Source organism: Rhyacophila brunnea, unplaced genomic scaffold (genome assembly GCF_057557595.1).
Source record: "Rhyacophila brunnea isolate RB1 unplaced genomic scaffold, BYU_Rbru_1.0 scaffold_15, whole genome shotgun sequence".
NCBI classification, from domain to species: domain Eukaryota; kingdom Metazoa; phylum Arthropoda; class Insecta; order Trichoptera; family Rhyacophilidae; genus Rhyacophila; species Rhyacophila brunnea.
The window spans coordinates 28,053,496-28,071,096 of NW_028232806.1; the positions used below are offsets into that span (position 1 = coordinate 28,053,496).

Sequence of the window (17,601 nt, forward strand, 5' to 3'; positions counted from 1 at the left end):
ATAAACCGAGAGCAGTTTTCAGAACGAACGACAAGCGTAGGTACTCTTGACACGTGTTTAAGTTTATCCCATATTCTTCCACACTTGAGATCGGTTGCCTGTTACTCCACACCCGTTAAGTATTTCAGCTTCCTTTATTTCTCAGTTCCCCGGCTTAATACTACAATTTACCTCTGACAAATTGCTGATCGATGTAAATTCCATTCGGCTTGAATGCTTTTCTGCCAATTGAAAATCAATCGGTTTGGTGGTTTCGGCTAATTTTCCTTTCGTATAAGTTACTCGACACAGCACGACATAATATTATTGCCATGTCTGCGAGTTCAGAATAAACTTAATCAAAAGGTTTTTCGACTAGGCGTCCATTTGCACAATATAATGTTTGGAAGCACATTGTGTCATCGAGATCCGGCCGCCATGGTCTTTATGATGTGATGCGATATGTCGCATCGTCCAATTGTCGGATCGTTTCGTGACCGTCGACCTTATATTAGGAACACTCGGCCTGCGACTTAACAAATCGACTCTACTTCGCTAATTAATAGCAGGACAAGTTCACTACACTCATTGTATTTGCTCATATTATTTTTTGTTCTGCCTTTGTATACCAATACGTACTATTAATTATGTAAGCAGTGGTGTTGGTCGTAGGTAGGGTTTGCAATCCCAACATCCCGATAGATTTCTTTATCTCGTTGTTCCCGGATTGAAAGTATTGGAATCACGACCTTTCGGAAGTAGGTAATTCTTACATGACTTTTTAAAAATGAATGTTTTTTGTCAAATTCAAATAAAAAACTTTTTAAAACTGTAATGTAACTGTTGGCAACTATTGCTCATTGGAGTATCGTAGGGTGGAGGTAGGCTGTTAAGATACGCCATAATATATAGTGTACGTTAAACTTTGTTAGTTTTTAAAAAATCGATTAAACGATGCCTAACCAAACCATAATAGTTTTGGTATACTTTGGCGATACGACAAAATTGTGCACACTTTTTTATTCATACTCATTTGTTTTCGCTGGATTTATAATACATATTACGCATATTCTTAGTTAATTTTCTTTAATTCATTAAGCCCAGCCTAAACCAAACCATAATAGATAAAACATATTATTCTATTGTAAAATATCCAAAGATATATATGATTTAATTGAATAATATTAGATATTTTACAGATAGACGAATATTTGTAATATTATTTATTATGGCTTGGTTTATCAGGGTGTAATTGAATTCACAACAACACCGTCTATAAATTGTAGTCTTATTTTAATGAAAACAAATACGTATGACTGACAAAGTTTAATGTGCACTATTTATGGCGGATCTTAACAGCCTACCTCCGCCCTTCAATACTCTCTCACTGGGGATCATACATAATATTTTGTCGTCACACCATATGAATACGGGTCTACGAAATGGGAAGGGAAGGGGGTTGTTTAAAATGCAACTCTACAAAACTAACAGAATGTCATCATCATCATCACCCGGGTTCGATCCGTTGCTGGATGAAAGCCTCTCCCTCGAGGCTAGCCTCTTCTCGGTCCCTAATGGGTACTACTGTATGTCAGCACTTGTCCAGCGGTTTTCCACTCTCCGAGCGACATGTCCAGCCCATTGCCATTCCATCTGCTTAGCGACCTCTATCACATCGCGTACTCTTGTCTGCTTCCTTATCTATTGGTTTCTTTTGTGATCTTTAATCTTTATCCATTATACCCCATATATTGCGGAGGTTTTTTAAAAGTATGTACCAATAAACAATCTAACATTAAATATTATGTGTATTCAGTGTTGAATAAAAAACATCGTCATAGATAAGAGCTTTTATATACGCAGTACGTTACTTTAGACTAGAGTTTAGGTTTAGAGTGTTTAGACTTTAGAGTAGACAATAAATATTGAAGGTAAATATTTAGTAGTGGTGTCAATTATGCCTTCTAGTCGGCAACATAGTAATAATAGTAATCTAATAATATACTGTTGAAACTAAATTAATAGAGGACGAAGAAGGTAGGTTGTCATATAAGTCGCTTTGGCATGGTATGAAGATCCTTTGTCTGTTGAACAAGAGGCCCGCAGTTCGACACCGCAGCGCAACAATAAAACACAATGCCATTATGATGATGGCATTTCGATAATATAATATACTTCCATCATGGTACTTGCAGACCACAAAATATATGTTATGGCAGCGAGGGTGGCTACATTTTATATTATTCGCCGTGCTACGGCATGTACACGGACAATATTTGGCAGATTCGAAGCATCTTCAAAAAGCGATCACATAATCGAATACAATAATTAAAACACTCACTAATTACAAAAAGCTGAATCTGAGGTTTTTTATGATTTTACCGAGGCTTTGACTGCGACTCGCTGTCATATTGCCTCTTCTCATCTGGAAAAGGATCCGCGGATCAGGCCCTCACTCCAATTCTGTTAGAACTTTACAATTTTGCTAAGCTCGTCTGTCTTACCCACCGCCGGGCACCTTTAAATTCGTCGACATTCTCAAAGATATCCGCAATTCTCAGCTGTACTCTGTGTCGTTCATATTTAGGGCATTGTACTGCTATATGTACAATATCCTCCAAAACATCACATTCATCATCACATGAGGACATCAAATCTTTTACCCATCGTGTGCTCTGTTCTTAGCCTCAGTATCAGCTTAAACTCATTTGTCTGAGATATAGGGGTTTTAATGAATAATTCGTTTATTTTTCATAAAAGCACTATTTTATTAACTTTTCAATGGATTTAACATACAATCTTAATGTCCTTACAAGAAAAAAATACAATTTATAATTAAACATAGTAAGGAAAACACGTTTGAACAACAATATTTTTAGAAAACCACTACGTCGCAACACTAATTTCTTTTTTTTAAGGACTTAGTGCCACGCTTTATATCGAAAACGAAGAACTAAGTCTCATGGCAACAATATGTTAACCAAACGGCACTTAGCTCGTATATTTCTTCTAATGGATTTAAATTCAAATTCCATCAAGTACCTTCGGTCGATAGTATTAATATCCTATATTTCTCATGACACATATTAAGTAAACGGCACTTCTTGCCTATTTTAAAAATAATCACCCAAAGCCATCTTTGTATATCCATAGAAGCTCTAATATATTTTTGGGCACTTGTATTTAGAATATTGGCGATGGCACATAGAAAATTTCTGCATACTCACTTTTTTAGATTTTCAGGCACTTAGTGCCTATTTTATTTCGTGTATTCTATCGGAAAATTAATAATCTCTCTATATAACATTAAATGGTTATCGATCGGTAAAAACTTCTACTAGCAGCAAGTACCTATACCCCAAGGTCTAGAAACAGTGGACGAGGTTGAATGTCTGGGATCGACCATTAGTGGAAAAGGCAAATGTGAAGTAGAGATAATAAGGCGCACACAAATTGCAAAAAATGCGATGTCAGGTCTTATTATTATAATGGAAGGATCGAGGAATTTCAATTGCCACGAAAATAATACTTGTGCAAACATTAGTGTTCTCCATATGTTTGTACAGTGTCGAGTCATGGACCCTGAAGGCAAAGGAGTGGAAGGCAACTGATACCTGCGAAATGCGGTGTTGGCGACGAAGGACGAATGGTTAATCATCACTTCAGATAAAGGAACAGCTCTCGACAATATGTTTGAGACGTATCGTGCAGTGTTTTGGACTTATTGTTCGGCGCAGACCAAATAACCTGGAAAGACTGATAGTTTTGGGTAACCTCTAGGGAATGCAAATCAGGGAAATAACGTCGGTACACTGAAACATCAAATTGAAGGAGTTAGCCTGGGACAGCCTTCACTCTGCCCTGAGAGAAGCAGAAGACGGAGAGGGTTGGAAAGTCTTGGTCGCTCAGTCACGATTCCCAGTTATAAAGAAACGACCAATAAGAGAGATAACATTAAAAATCAATAATTATGTATTCACACTTAAACATTTTTTTCTTTATAATAATCGTTTGCTAATGCAGATTGGAGTTTTAAGTTAATTAATAAAAAAATCTTGAATGAAGTTATTAGATTAGAATTAGATAATGACTATTAATACTGTTGACAGAGAATAATATTCATTGATTCTCAAGTTGAAGAAATGAAAGCGGTAACCGTATACTTTTACCTAAACAAATTAAAACAGAATCCCATCGTTTACGTAACTTCCTATAATATACATACTATGTATGCTTTGTTACCTATGTAGTTTGTTTACATATGCGCAGGCTATCTGATGCGCGACCCTAGGATTGCATTTATAGAGATTGATTGGGAACTACTGTCGTCAACAGATGGTCTGCTGTTTATTGAAAGGTGGGATATGAAAACATTTGGCAGAAAAAAACGGATTATATTGATGGGGGAAAGACGGGAAAGTTATCAAATTTAAAAAAAAAAAACTTAATTCAATTCCTGTGACGCTATTGAAAGGTAGTAGATATACATATCTAAATAATTGTTATTGAGTGAGTGAAAAAACTAACCATGTTTTATCAATACAATGGTATAGGTACAATTATTATTTTAATTTATATTTTTAATTAGCATAAATCAATCCATTGCTGGATGTAGACCTCTCCAATCTGATTCCATTCCTGTTGCCAAATATTTTTGTCCTCTAGGTCTACTTTTCGGACGTTATTATAACCACTGGATAAGTAGATTTTGAAATTTAATTAAAAATATGAAAGCAATTTTTTGATATTGTTCAAAGGAATTGGTTTGCTTTAGTTCATACGATGCAAGCATTTTTCTTTACGCTACAAATTTTATTTGTCTGCTATGTATGTATTGTACCCGTTTTCATTTAAAGTTTTTACCAATCTATGTTTATATATCTATATTATATCGCTCAGCATTGTTTGTTCCCTTAACTAACCAATACATATTAATTTATTATTAATTATGATGTCATACAGATCACGCTTTGTTTTCATTTGATTAATAATCGTGTAGATAATAAATTCACACTACCGTGTTTTCATTCAGTGATATATTATGACATGAGCTTTTGAGTTCAGAAAAACTTAATAAATAATTTTCGGTATCAATTATTGTCCACTAGTGACTAGCACTAGACGAATCTTTTTTTTATCCATACATCGCAAAAGGAGTAGAGAAACTAGATAGATATTACTAGATACTAAACACTGGTATATCTAGTACAGGGTAGGCGAACCTTTTTACGTACGCGTGCCAAAATTTGCCAAATATTATTTTTCGACTGTCTGACGTGCCGAGCAGACATTTATAGCATTATCACTTTTTTTTCAATTACACCATACATTTCGCTCCACCAATTTTGAAACTGTCTGCCAGAATTATTACTACTACAAGCTCCACCAAGTTTTTGTTTCTTATTTGGTACAGCCATTTTTGTGGGTGGAAATGAAATTGTTTGTTACTGTTTTACTCAAGTTGGTTCTTTACGCGTAAATTGACACCAAAATTACTTCAATCAGATGAGGTATTCTCTCGCTACAGTGGTCTCAAGCATTGTAAATCTATTAACATCTATACCCGCAGCCTGATGAGGCTTTTTTTTTTTTTTTTTTTTTTTCGACCATGTCCGATCCTGATAGGATCATATGGGCCTCCACAGAGTGGAGGTTTGTATTGACAGATTTTTGTTTTTTTTACGAGAAATGGATGTCAGCCATTTGCTCAACCTATTAGGTCCATACCCTGACACACAAATTGAAAAACAATATGTGTACTTGCCAGACCCAGGATTCGAACCTGGGACCCACGGCTTTATAGTCCTACGCTTATGCCGCGCGGCCACCGTGGGCGTATAGGTTAGTGCGATAATATTATATGCGACGCATAAAGCCTAAGGACCAATCTACGCATTTATATGTTATTTACATTAAATGTAATGCTTATTCTTGAAGAATATTTTCCTGCTATTTAATATTATTATTATTATTATTATTATCATCTGTTATTTATTATTATTATAGGTATATTTTTTCAATTCAAAATAAAACATTTGCGTGCCGGTCAAAACCATCTCAGTGGCACGCGTGTCATAGGTTCGCTACCACTGATCTAGTATCTATGTTACGCTGAATGTACGAAATTGACTATTACATGAAATGGGCAAAATTTTGGCTAATTCATGTAATAGTCAAGCCTGTTGCCTTATTCATGAATTAGGTAAATTTTCTGCCGAGTACATGAATTCGCCAGGGTATGGAATTCTTAAACAGTCAACATGACAGATGAAAAAGTAAATTTAATACGGATGGTTTTATTAGTTATAATTGGACATAATATAATATCGTCTTAATTATCAAAGTGTCTGACCGTTCATTATTGCCAGAGGATATTTAATTTTAAATGTAATTTTTATCTAATATTCGATATGAAAAATAAAAAATTATGCAGATTTAACATAAATCTCGCGGGACATATTAAAAAGTCACGCGGGGCATAATTGGCCCGCAGTACACACTTTGTGAACCCCAGACTTATACGGTACATAATAGTATGTATCTCAAAAGCTTCCTAATATCTTGATAGAGTTGATATTCAGTACTTTTGGTAATTTTTGCTTTTTCATAATTTTATGTACTTAGTCTATCCCGACTAGGATTCCAATCCCGAGCTATTTTCGATACCTATGAATCCCGGGATTGATAAACATAATCCCGAAACTTTCGGGATTGATTTTTTTATCAATTTTTATGGAAAATAAAATAAAAACGAAAATATAACAGAAAATATACTTTTAATAACAAATAACTACATTAGAAATAAACTGAGTTTGAATGAAGTTTGATTTTTACCCATATTGTGTAAGTTGCCGATTCATTTTATTTTTTCACATAAATTAATAAAAATGAGAAAGATTGGAAAAAACAATGCTTCGCACCACAACAAGTAATTCCACCATGATCTCATACGTTTTACGGCAGTTTCGTATTTGGGTGACTAATTAGATTTATGAAGCGGAAAGGCCTTAAGTACACCATGATTTTTGCTTTACTACTTTAAATCTCGCTAACCCGTTCTTTAAGTCTTTACTATCAGAAACAGCAATCTCATATTAAATTCACATTATTATTTATATTTCCAAGATTGAACGTATACAATATTAACAATAAGTGTCTTAAATACGAGGGTGGGTCAATAAGTCCTTAGAAAAGCCGACAGGTGGCGCGACTAGTACTGTAAGCGGTTTGTTTTCATGCAGCGGCACTACCGATTCAGTATGCTGCGAAGTTTCAATCAGATTGGTCGGGTTGTTGTGTGTTTCTCGTACATTTAAAAAAAAAATTTGCTTGTGGAAAATGGAAAAATGGAAAATGGAGAAAATTGAGTTTAGAGCTGTTATTAAACATTTTAATATAAAAGGGTTAACAGCAAAGGAAATAAAAAATGAGTTGGATTTAGTTCACGGCATATCTGCTCCTTCACTTGCAACTATTTATAACTGGTTAAATGAATTTAAACGTGGTCGTACATCAACAAAGGATGAACCACGCTCAGGACGTCCTGTAGAGGCGACTACACCAGAAATGATCAATAAAATCCACGACATGGTGTTAAGTGACCGAAGATTAAAGTTGAGTGAGATAATTGAGGTTACAGGGATCTCAAAAGGTAGCGTCATTTCTATTTTACATGACAAATTGGGCATGAAAAAAATTTCTGCAATATGGGTGCCGCGTTTGCTCACAGTCGACAATAAACGCAATAGGGTGGTGGCCTCTAAAGCCCTGTTGTCGCTCATGCAACGCAATCCTGATGAATTTTTTTGTCGCTTTGTGACTGTAGATGAAACATGGATACACCACTATACTCCCGAGACGAAAGAACAGTCAAAGCAGTGGATTGCGAAAGGCGAACCATGTCCAAAGAAGGCGAAAACCGTAAGATCAGCTGGTAAGGTTATGGCTACTGTATTTTGGGATGCACGTGGAATTATTTTCGTTGACTATTTGGAAAAAGGAAAAACAATAACAGGGGATTATTATGCATCTTTATTGGACCAGCTAAAAAACAAAATTGAAGAAAAACGGCCTCATTTAAACAGGAAAAAAATCCTCTTTCATCAGGACAATGCCCGTGTTCACACATGTTTACGATCAATGGCTAAAATTGAAGAATTGAAGTTCCAAGGAGATTATGTTGAGAAATAAAAAAAAATACAAAAATAAAAACTGTTTTAATGCTTTTTTCTAAGGAATTATTGACCCACCCTCGTAGTATAAATTATAATAGATTTATTTTTGACCGAGTTTATCAATGTTATTTGTAAATATAAAAATTTTATATTAACAATGGAAAAAAATTCGAATCCCGGGATTGTCAAATTGTAATCCCGAAATTCCGGGATCAGAATTTTGGCTCGGGATTGGATTCTCTAATCCCGACTACCTACTTATATCGATCTTATAAAATGAATCTACCTGCATTCAAATTGTACCTATCAGTCAGTCACACCTTGTGCGAATGGTATAATGTTTAATGTTCGATCAATATACGTTTCGCAATGACTCATCGCCCATAACTCCCCAAACAAAAGCACCAAAAATCTAAATAACAATAGTGTCTGTCTCGTGAAATTATTTCCCTAATTGATAAGTCGGTAGGTACACATTTTTACACAATGGCCGCGAACAACAAAGTTGATAACGCACGGTGCACACATTGCACTGTGCCACGGAGGGGTGGCACTCAGCTACACAATAATGTGTTTGATTGCCAGGGTGACAATGATTTTAATATAAAATTAAATAATTATAATGCTCGTCTAATTTCCGATGGCATTTTATATCGGCAGAAAATTGAGCATATTAAAATAAAACGATTTGCTTAATTTCTTCAGATAATTACATTACTTTATATATTTGTCTTCAGTTATCTATCTGCATGTATATATGTACCTAACGCATAAATTGTCTCTCTCTGACACACGTAAATTTTCATGAGTATGCGTGTTTATTGCACGATCGAATCGGGCATCACTTACGCTGCATCCTGCAGTTAATCACTTAGTCACGTGTAATATTATGCATTTCGCTTACACGCTTACTCACGTAACATACACAGGCTAAATCGAAATAGATACCTACCAATCTATAAGTATTTGTATATTTAAATGGGCGCATATTCTTTAGCTACCTTTGAATATTGTAATAATAGTGACTGCATCGAGAATAATGTTGACAGGCGGCACTGCTACATTTCTGACTATTTACTATTGAGTTTATATTTTTTCAGTTTTCGTTCTTTTACGATTGTATGTCAGTTTATTTTTTTTTAATTTAAGTAATTTAGTAAAGTTGACGTGATATAAAAAGTTGCAGTCGTTAAAAATTGGTACACCTGATGTGGGTACTGTCCTTCAGCAAAGCAGTCATCGAGGTGATGGGCCGCACATGTCGAGAGAGGTATCAGGTATCTAATTGGCACTAAGGCATAAAGCCCACCAAAAGCGTCGGATCGGGGCGATCACTGCGAAGTAGGCCCGACTAAATACAACCGAAATGACACTCCTCCCACCCGCGCATTACCCTTTACCTACGTAATAAGAGGCACGAGAAGCACAAAATAATTGTTATTTTCAGCGCCTCTCATAACAAAGCAATAAAATTATTATTTTATTTCTCGGCGGCTTGTAATTCATATTCACGATGACATAATTCTACTAGCAATATATCGCATACCTAGCAACTAAACAATAACTTCTTTGTTATTAAAATAATGGAGGCGCCCGTCTATCGACAATGCGCCCAGAAGCGGATAAAATAAAAAAGCGCGCGCCCCTTTTGCTTGCCGTGTTCAATGGGCTTTGACATATTTAACAACGTAGTATTTTCATTAATTCGTCCCGCTGAAAAGCCAAACAACGCGTGAATCATGGGGCGACCGGGCACAGCGCTTCGTCAAAACCAGTGTGCTTTGCCATATTTGATCACATTGTATTTTCGATGATTCACATTGAATATGCGCGAGCGCCCCGCACGCCCGATTGTATGTGCCTGGCGCCTAAAAGATGACAGGGACACTCTTGGATCGATGAACGAAGTCAGGGGAGGCATTAATCGATTCATCCATTAGTGGATCGACCCCGCCTAACTTATGGTTATCGGTAAATATAAAAAAAGAGTATATATTATTAACTTGTATACTCATCACTATATCATAATAATGAATCAATGGTCACCCTCACGATTTCGTTCCCTCCTCGACCCTCGTGGAGTGTTGCACCTTTCGGCTTGAAACACCCGTCAGCAGATGAGGGACATCGTGGGGGATGTGTTAGTTACGATTATTTTTATACCGTACCTAAATATGTAATATACACATGTGCGAGTACCCAACTACCCACCATATAGGAATATTATCATTATACTTCGACTCGACCATGTTTAAAATGCATCATCATCATCGTCAGCCTGGATCAATCCACTGCTGGATGAAGTTTCTCGAAGCTGATTCCATTCCTCTCAGTACTCTGTATTGCGTTACCACGTTGTTTTTTTTATACATATTTAAATACATACTTATAATATATTCTTTTTAACAGGCCATGAGGTCAAATAACAGTAGTATAATTAGTCGGGGTGGAAATGCGAATTCTGCCATTTATGGTAATGTTGACCTGTGTGTCCCTGATAACTATATTCGAAATCGGAAACATCTGTTGTTTGTCCTCCCAAAGTGCAGAACCAACATGCCATTGGTAATGCCAATTGGGCAGGCAAATACTGATTTAGCTTAGCAGATTTAGCTCATTAGACGTATTTTCATCTACCTTTTTCATAAGTTTTGTATGTATTTACATTTTTCTTAATATTGCTTATATTTCTTTAATACTGTTTTAATACTATTTCTTTGTTTTTCATGTCAGTTGTGAGCGTCTTGAAAGTGTTATTATTAAAGTTCACTGTATGTAAATAAATAAATTTGAATTCAATAGAAGCGAAACACCCAGGCTTTGATAAAATCACATAAATAATATATGACCTCACCGAGTCAAACCCAGAGCCTTCAGACGAAAAGCCAGCGCCTTCTCCGCTGGACTACGAGGGCTTCGATCCAGTGGCCTATACGTATACTTGTCAAACGATTCCTATCTCTATGTGAACACTAGATATCTGTATTTGACCTACCATTGTGTTTTCTTCGAGTTATGTACCTATCCTTCCCAATTTCATTTAAGCTTTTTAGCAAACTAGGTATATAACATTCGCATACCATTGCTTGATCCTTTTAGTTTCGTTTTTGTCCTGACGCGTTAAGTACAGAATGTAACATTCAATTCAATTCATTTATTTTACATATTGTGGACATTACAAATTATAAGTTTAAGACGTTCACAACATGACATTTAGAAACAACGAAATATTATTAAAACAATATTAGGTACATAATAAAAGAGGTAGATTATACAGTATAAATGTGTAAATACAAAACATTATATAGGTACAAGGAAGTACACCAGATGAGTTAAGCAGACCCTATTTTAAGAATTTATAAAATAACGTCCACCTATACTCATCCTCACGTAGATGGAATATATCAACATCCGAAGCGTTGTAGGTACTCTATATTTCCGGATCTCTCTTTTACTACATATTTATTACGGTAAAATATGATTTCTTTTTTAGTCTATAGTCTATACTCTATACCCAACGTGGACTTGTCTCGTTTTTTATATTTCTTTTATATTAGTGTCAATGTTTTCGCGTCCGGAAACTTGTACGTATGCAGTTCGCCGTATCACACTTAATCGTGAAATGTTGTATCGGAAATATATGGCCGTACCTATATCTATTAAAATCCGTCCAAGCTTTTTGGGTCGTATAGTACTTACATAAAATTCATGTCTAAATAAAGCATGGTTTTTGTCGGTTTACTTTACAGGAAGCCAGTGGCAAACAAATTTTGAAAATAGCCGATATACTGAATTATTTGTTAGGTTAGGTTAGGTTTTCATTCTTGAATTCATGAATTTTGCCAAAATCAACTATGGAAATTGAATTAATGTTCATATTGAATCTAATAAAATTGGAGACCCTATAGTATACGGTCATCTCTCTCCGATAAGAAAGCTCACGCCGAACTGTGCCACAGTGAATTTTTTTACCTACAATTTACATGTAACCCAATATTTTACAATTTTATATGCAAATTATGTTAGCACACATTAGTTGGATATTTTACACGCTATAGTCAGTTAGTTAATAGTTTAGGCGTGTCACTTTTGAATAGGTATCCAGCATGATGAGAAGATCTGACCAGCGATAATCTGTGATATGGCCTGGTCATCTTAACTTCGACTCACCTCACCACGCTCTTTGTATGCCATTTCTTTTATCTGATCCGCCCCCCCTTCATTGAATTTCTAATTTAATAGATCTGATATCAAAAAATATATTGTACAAACATGTATGTGAATATGTATAGAATCGATTCAATTGTTTTTATTAAATTAAAACTTTTTTTTAATGAATGTTTGACATTTTTTCAGGTTTGTGGAGATTGAAGTGCCGAAGAAAATAGTCCTATTTCCTGAAGATGTGCCGGTGCCACGCACAAGGTAAGATCTTTTTATACTTCGCGATTGAGCATTGAATCGCTCAGTCTCTGCAATATTATAGCCTATATTGTCAAAATGTTTTCCAGCAATATAGCATGCATATTTGGATTATTGTTTTACCATAACGATAAGAAAGGGGAAAATTCAGATACTTACCATACGTACTAACACCCTATTTTGCTGATGGCACCCATCCGAACGTTCTCTGCGCGCTATTGTTAACCGATCCGTCACACATTTCGGTTTACGCTTACGCCGTATTCACAAAGTCTATTCATTCTCATTTGAACTGAATAGTCTTTTCAATTTAGTCCCGGTTGTGGATACTAAACTTGTCTTATACTATCATATAACGAATATTTTGGAACAAGGCATGCGCCGCATCCACAGCATCTATGGGCCAGTGACGAAGGGTGGAGGTACGCTTTTAAGATCCGACTCATTTATCAGTTTTATCCATTTCATTACTGTTTATACAACAATTATTAGGTACCGTGTACCTGTGTCTAGATGACGTTCGAAATAAAAGACAGAAAAAACACTTCCCGCGCGATCTATGACCCATAAACAATAATATATGACAACACGTTTGGCATAGACGTCACAGACAAGGAACGTGTGTCACACAAAATTATCGACACTTAGCCGAAAAACTATGACATCGAAGGCTGTCATAGATCGTTTGACATATATATGACAGCCTATGACATCGTATTTACACTCTGTGACACAGGACGCCAACATAAGAAACGGGTTTTTTGGCATATATATGCCCGATCGTCATTGAGTCTATTTTCACCATTAGTCATGTTTTAACGGGACAATTAGTAAAATTGATGTACACTTCATCCACTCTATTTACTTGATTCACTTCACCCACTGCGCCCACTTCATCGGTAGTTAAATCTATTGGAATATTCTTAAAACCACACATTTTAAATAAAAAGACACAGCTATCACTCTTTCAATGTGTATCCGATTTTGGACCAATAATTTTCTCCAGGGCCAAAGTCACCCCACAGTATGGTACATATTATTTGTAATATTATGGTACATATATGATTGTAACCTTACCGGAGATAATATCTCCGTAATATAATATTACTTATATCAATATTGCCTTATTTATAGCAAGATAGGCCCTTTATTCGAAATACATAGAGACCATTGCTTTATAGTTATGTTTTGTAGTGCCTATATTAAATTATATAATTTTATAATATTAGGTACATAATATTGTTGCGTCACCAAATAATTTCATCGCAATTGACGTAGTATTGTACTTTCTTATTAGCGAGAGTGGCAAGTAACGTCTTCCATTAACTGGACAGTAGCTGAAGTCCTATACGATTTCCGCCTCAATTAATTGTCTTTTTTTTTGTTTTTAATAATCCTCATTATAACAAATTTACAACTATGTAGAGTCATTGTTTAATTATTTAGGTACATACTTTACTTAGTTACTTTTGTTACCGTATTATGGGCTTTTAATGCTTTCTGTCACGCGATAGAATGCTCTATTTATTCGTTGCCAAGGAACTTTTTCCAGTTTTTTTTCATTCTTCCGTCGGATAGTTGTATCCCGGGTAAAATAACCTTTAATCCCCCTTGCACAAGGGATGCAATTGAGGACAGCTTGCGATAGCATTTCGCTTTCGGATCATTTTGACAGGTATCGAAAACATTTTTTTTTAATATTAAAGTATAAGCTTCGTTGCTTATCTCATATCCGCTATGGTCCATCGTAGCTACTTGCCACTTGGAACCAAGCGGGACTAACGTATTGCTTCAATATGTATACATAATAATCAGTGGCGGCCGGTGGTCTTCAAAATAGCATTTTCTGGTAGTGCGCAATGGTTTACCTTCTATAAAGAGAAGATCTTCTTCTTTCACCCTGTCATGACCCAGCATCGGGGCATAGGGCAAGCACAACTTCGCGCCACTTCCCTCGGTCCATCGCCAACTCTTGCGCCTCCCGCCATGTCTGACCTGCAGCACGTAGGTCGTTTTTGTGGCACCGCTGCAGGGTGTGGGAGGGCCGGCCATGGCGACGGAATCGCTTTGCGCTCATGAACGGAGTATTGTTCATAATACTGCTACATGTTCTACTTCGCGAAGTGAGTGATACACGTATGAATAACAATGAAAAGTTGAGCGATGTCTTCAAAAATGCAGGCAGTGCGTAGCACTTGCATGGTATTAGAGGAGCCGCCGCTGATAATAATACGGCAGTACATAGTATACAGTCAAATTTGTAAAATAAAGTACTTATAAGAAAGTAAATTTCCAAGTTCACTCATAACCTGCGCATATGGGCTTCTAGTCTCCACAGAGCTTATATTAGTGAACATTTTGACGAGGAATGATTTTCAATCATTCGCCCAAACCATTAGATCATTTCTCTGATAAAAATACCATGTGTTTGTTGCCGACGCAGGAACTGAAATGAAAAAACATATATATAAAATCTATCGCCCACTTTTTCAGATGGTATGTAAAAAAATATAGAAAACATACTGCTGTGTACCTATTGGTTACTGAATTGAAGTAAGTGGATGCTATTCAACACGCTCTCCTAGTGGGATGTAATAACTTTGTGTTTGGGTTGAGCTGTTTCGAGGCTCCCTTTTAATTTTTCTGATATTGCATCACTGCATCAAAAAAAAACGCCGCCGGGTAACGTAGATATTTTATAACTCGGTTAAATTTACGTTGTCAATCTTTTTACAAAGAAATCTCTTTAATGATACAGGTACATACCTGCCTACTACCTTGCTATCCAGTATACAGTGACGGCCCGTGGAGTAAGCAGATCATGCATTGATCAGCGGCGGCACATTATAAAGGCGTTGAATAAAGCAACGAACACAATTGTTACGAGAATAGTGTCGGTTTTCCATGATGCAGACCATGCGATCACTTCATTAGGAAGTATCAACATTTTAGTTTTTAAAAATGATCAAAACATAAAAAATTCTGACAACATAACTAACTATTGTTGCATTGTACCTATCGACATGTAAACTTACCTAAAGGGTAGATGGGGGACCCACTGTCGAAAACTACGCAATCAAAACTCGCAACTGGACAGAATTGACATTCGAATAAGGTTTTCAAAATGGCGTCCATGTGGTAGTTCGTAGTTCCATTTTTGACCGTTCTTTAGATAAGTTTGTAGGACAGTAATACAATATAATGCAGGGGTGGGTAAACTGCGGCCCGCGGGCCGCATGTGGCCCGCCGGGTATTTTTTTGCGGCCCGCCATCATTAATTGTACTTCTGATTACGAATAACTTTTTTATATATTTTTTAAAAAATATTGACAATAGATTAAAATTTGAAGAATTTGTTGTTTTGTAAATGTATTATCTCAGTACGTCTTCCTTGCATCTCGTCTACACTATGTAACCACTATTTTCTACGTTGAACATCGTGACACATTTAAATACTTTTAACTCCGCGTTGGAAGGAAACAAAATATATGCCCATGATATGGTAAAAAGTTTGAATGGGTTTCAATTAAAACTCAAGTTATTCCTTCGACAAATATCGAATAACAACGTGGACCACTTTCCAACTTTGAAGTTGCTGAATATACCAGAATATAAATTTGAAGAATATGGTAAAATTATTAAAGCTCTGAATGACAATTTTTCACAAAGATTTTTTGGTGAGCTACAACTTGCGATTATTGATCTGCAGTGTGACACTGATTTAAGAGAATTGCATCATCGTGAAGAAATCTCCAATTTTTATAATGCCCTTAATTCAGACAAATTCGACCAACTTAAAGATTATGCAAGAAAAATGTTCGTTATTTTTGGATCAACCTATATATGTGAACAAACATTTTCGATCATGGACCTCAATAAAAATCCTTGACGGTCAAATATCTCCGATGCCCATTTACAAGCAGTTTTGAGAATATCAACTACAAAATTAACACCTGAATTTAAAAAAAAAAAAATTTCTTCTCATTAATTTCATTACAACATTTTCACAACAACATTAAAACAGTTTCATTCTTCTCATTAATTTTTTGTAATGTTTATTTTTCGTGATAATAAATAGTGTATAACTAAAAATGATATTTTACTTGCGGCCGGCCCGCCGCTCATTTTGAATTCTTGAATTTGGCCCTCCATCCAAAAAGTTTGCCCCCCCCCTGATATAATGCATTGGCGGATAGTCGCAAATGCAAAATTGGTTGCTTAAACATACTTAAAATCACCGATTTTTTAGAGTAGGATTCATGAAAATGTTCTAATTCTCAGTAGATGGCGTGTTTGTGAATTTAAAGATGTTTTGTGTAGTTTAATATAACCGAGAATAAATAATAATATGATCGCTAAATAGGTAACCTAACAAATTTACAAATTGAAATTAAAAATGAAAGAGGTAGTCATTGTCAATTCTGTTTAAGGGCGGCACTTTGCCTAGGGACGTTACTAAACTAATTGTGACTTTTCCTTATCTCAAAACCAAATAATCATTTAACATATTGTGTTGGTATTGTACTGATGTCTATATTTAATGAAATAGTTATAAATAATTACAAGATAAAAAGAACTTTTATATACTTACCACGTTTTTAAATTTTCTGTTGAATCATATAAACTTGACAATTCTATGTATTAATAATTTAGGACAAATAAGGCAATTGTCAACAAATAATTTGTTTGCTATTTTGCAACAATAAATATAGAATACTGAAATGTCATTTTGATTTCCATAGTAACGCACGTATATATTAATAATTTATTTGCTAGGACCACCTCCTTAGCAACCAATAATAGTGGATTGGATTACGGATTTCTTCCGAAATAACTTTTTATACAAAACCGAATTAACTGAAAATGAATTCAATTCTACTTAAAGATGGCTAAAAGTATTAAAAGAATGCATTGGCATCGTGTTCTGATATATTCTAAAAGTTTCAAATGTCTAGCTAGTCGGGAAGTTAGTTAAAAATCGATTGCAAGATTTGTACTGAATAAACAACCACTGGACAAACAAGAA

The 17,601-nt window shown here is 35.5% G+C and overlaps 1 protein-coding gene across 2 annotated transcripts in view; it reads left to right on the top strand.

Moving 5' to 3' along the window:
• Myb (proto-oncogene like protein Myb) overlaps nucleotides 1-17,601 on the top strand; it is a 209,577-nt gene that overhangs the window by 96,266 nt on the left and 95,710 nt on the right. For both annotated transcript variants that reach the window (XM_085943337.1, XM_085943339.1), the window contains exon 4: nucleotides 12,510-12,578. In XM_085943337.1, coding sequence (XP_085799463.1) covers nucleotides 12,510-12,578 — 69 coding nt within the window. The remainder of the gene's footprint in view (nucleotides 1-12,509; nucleotides 12,579-17,601) is intronic.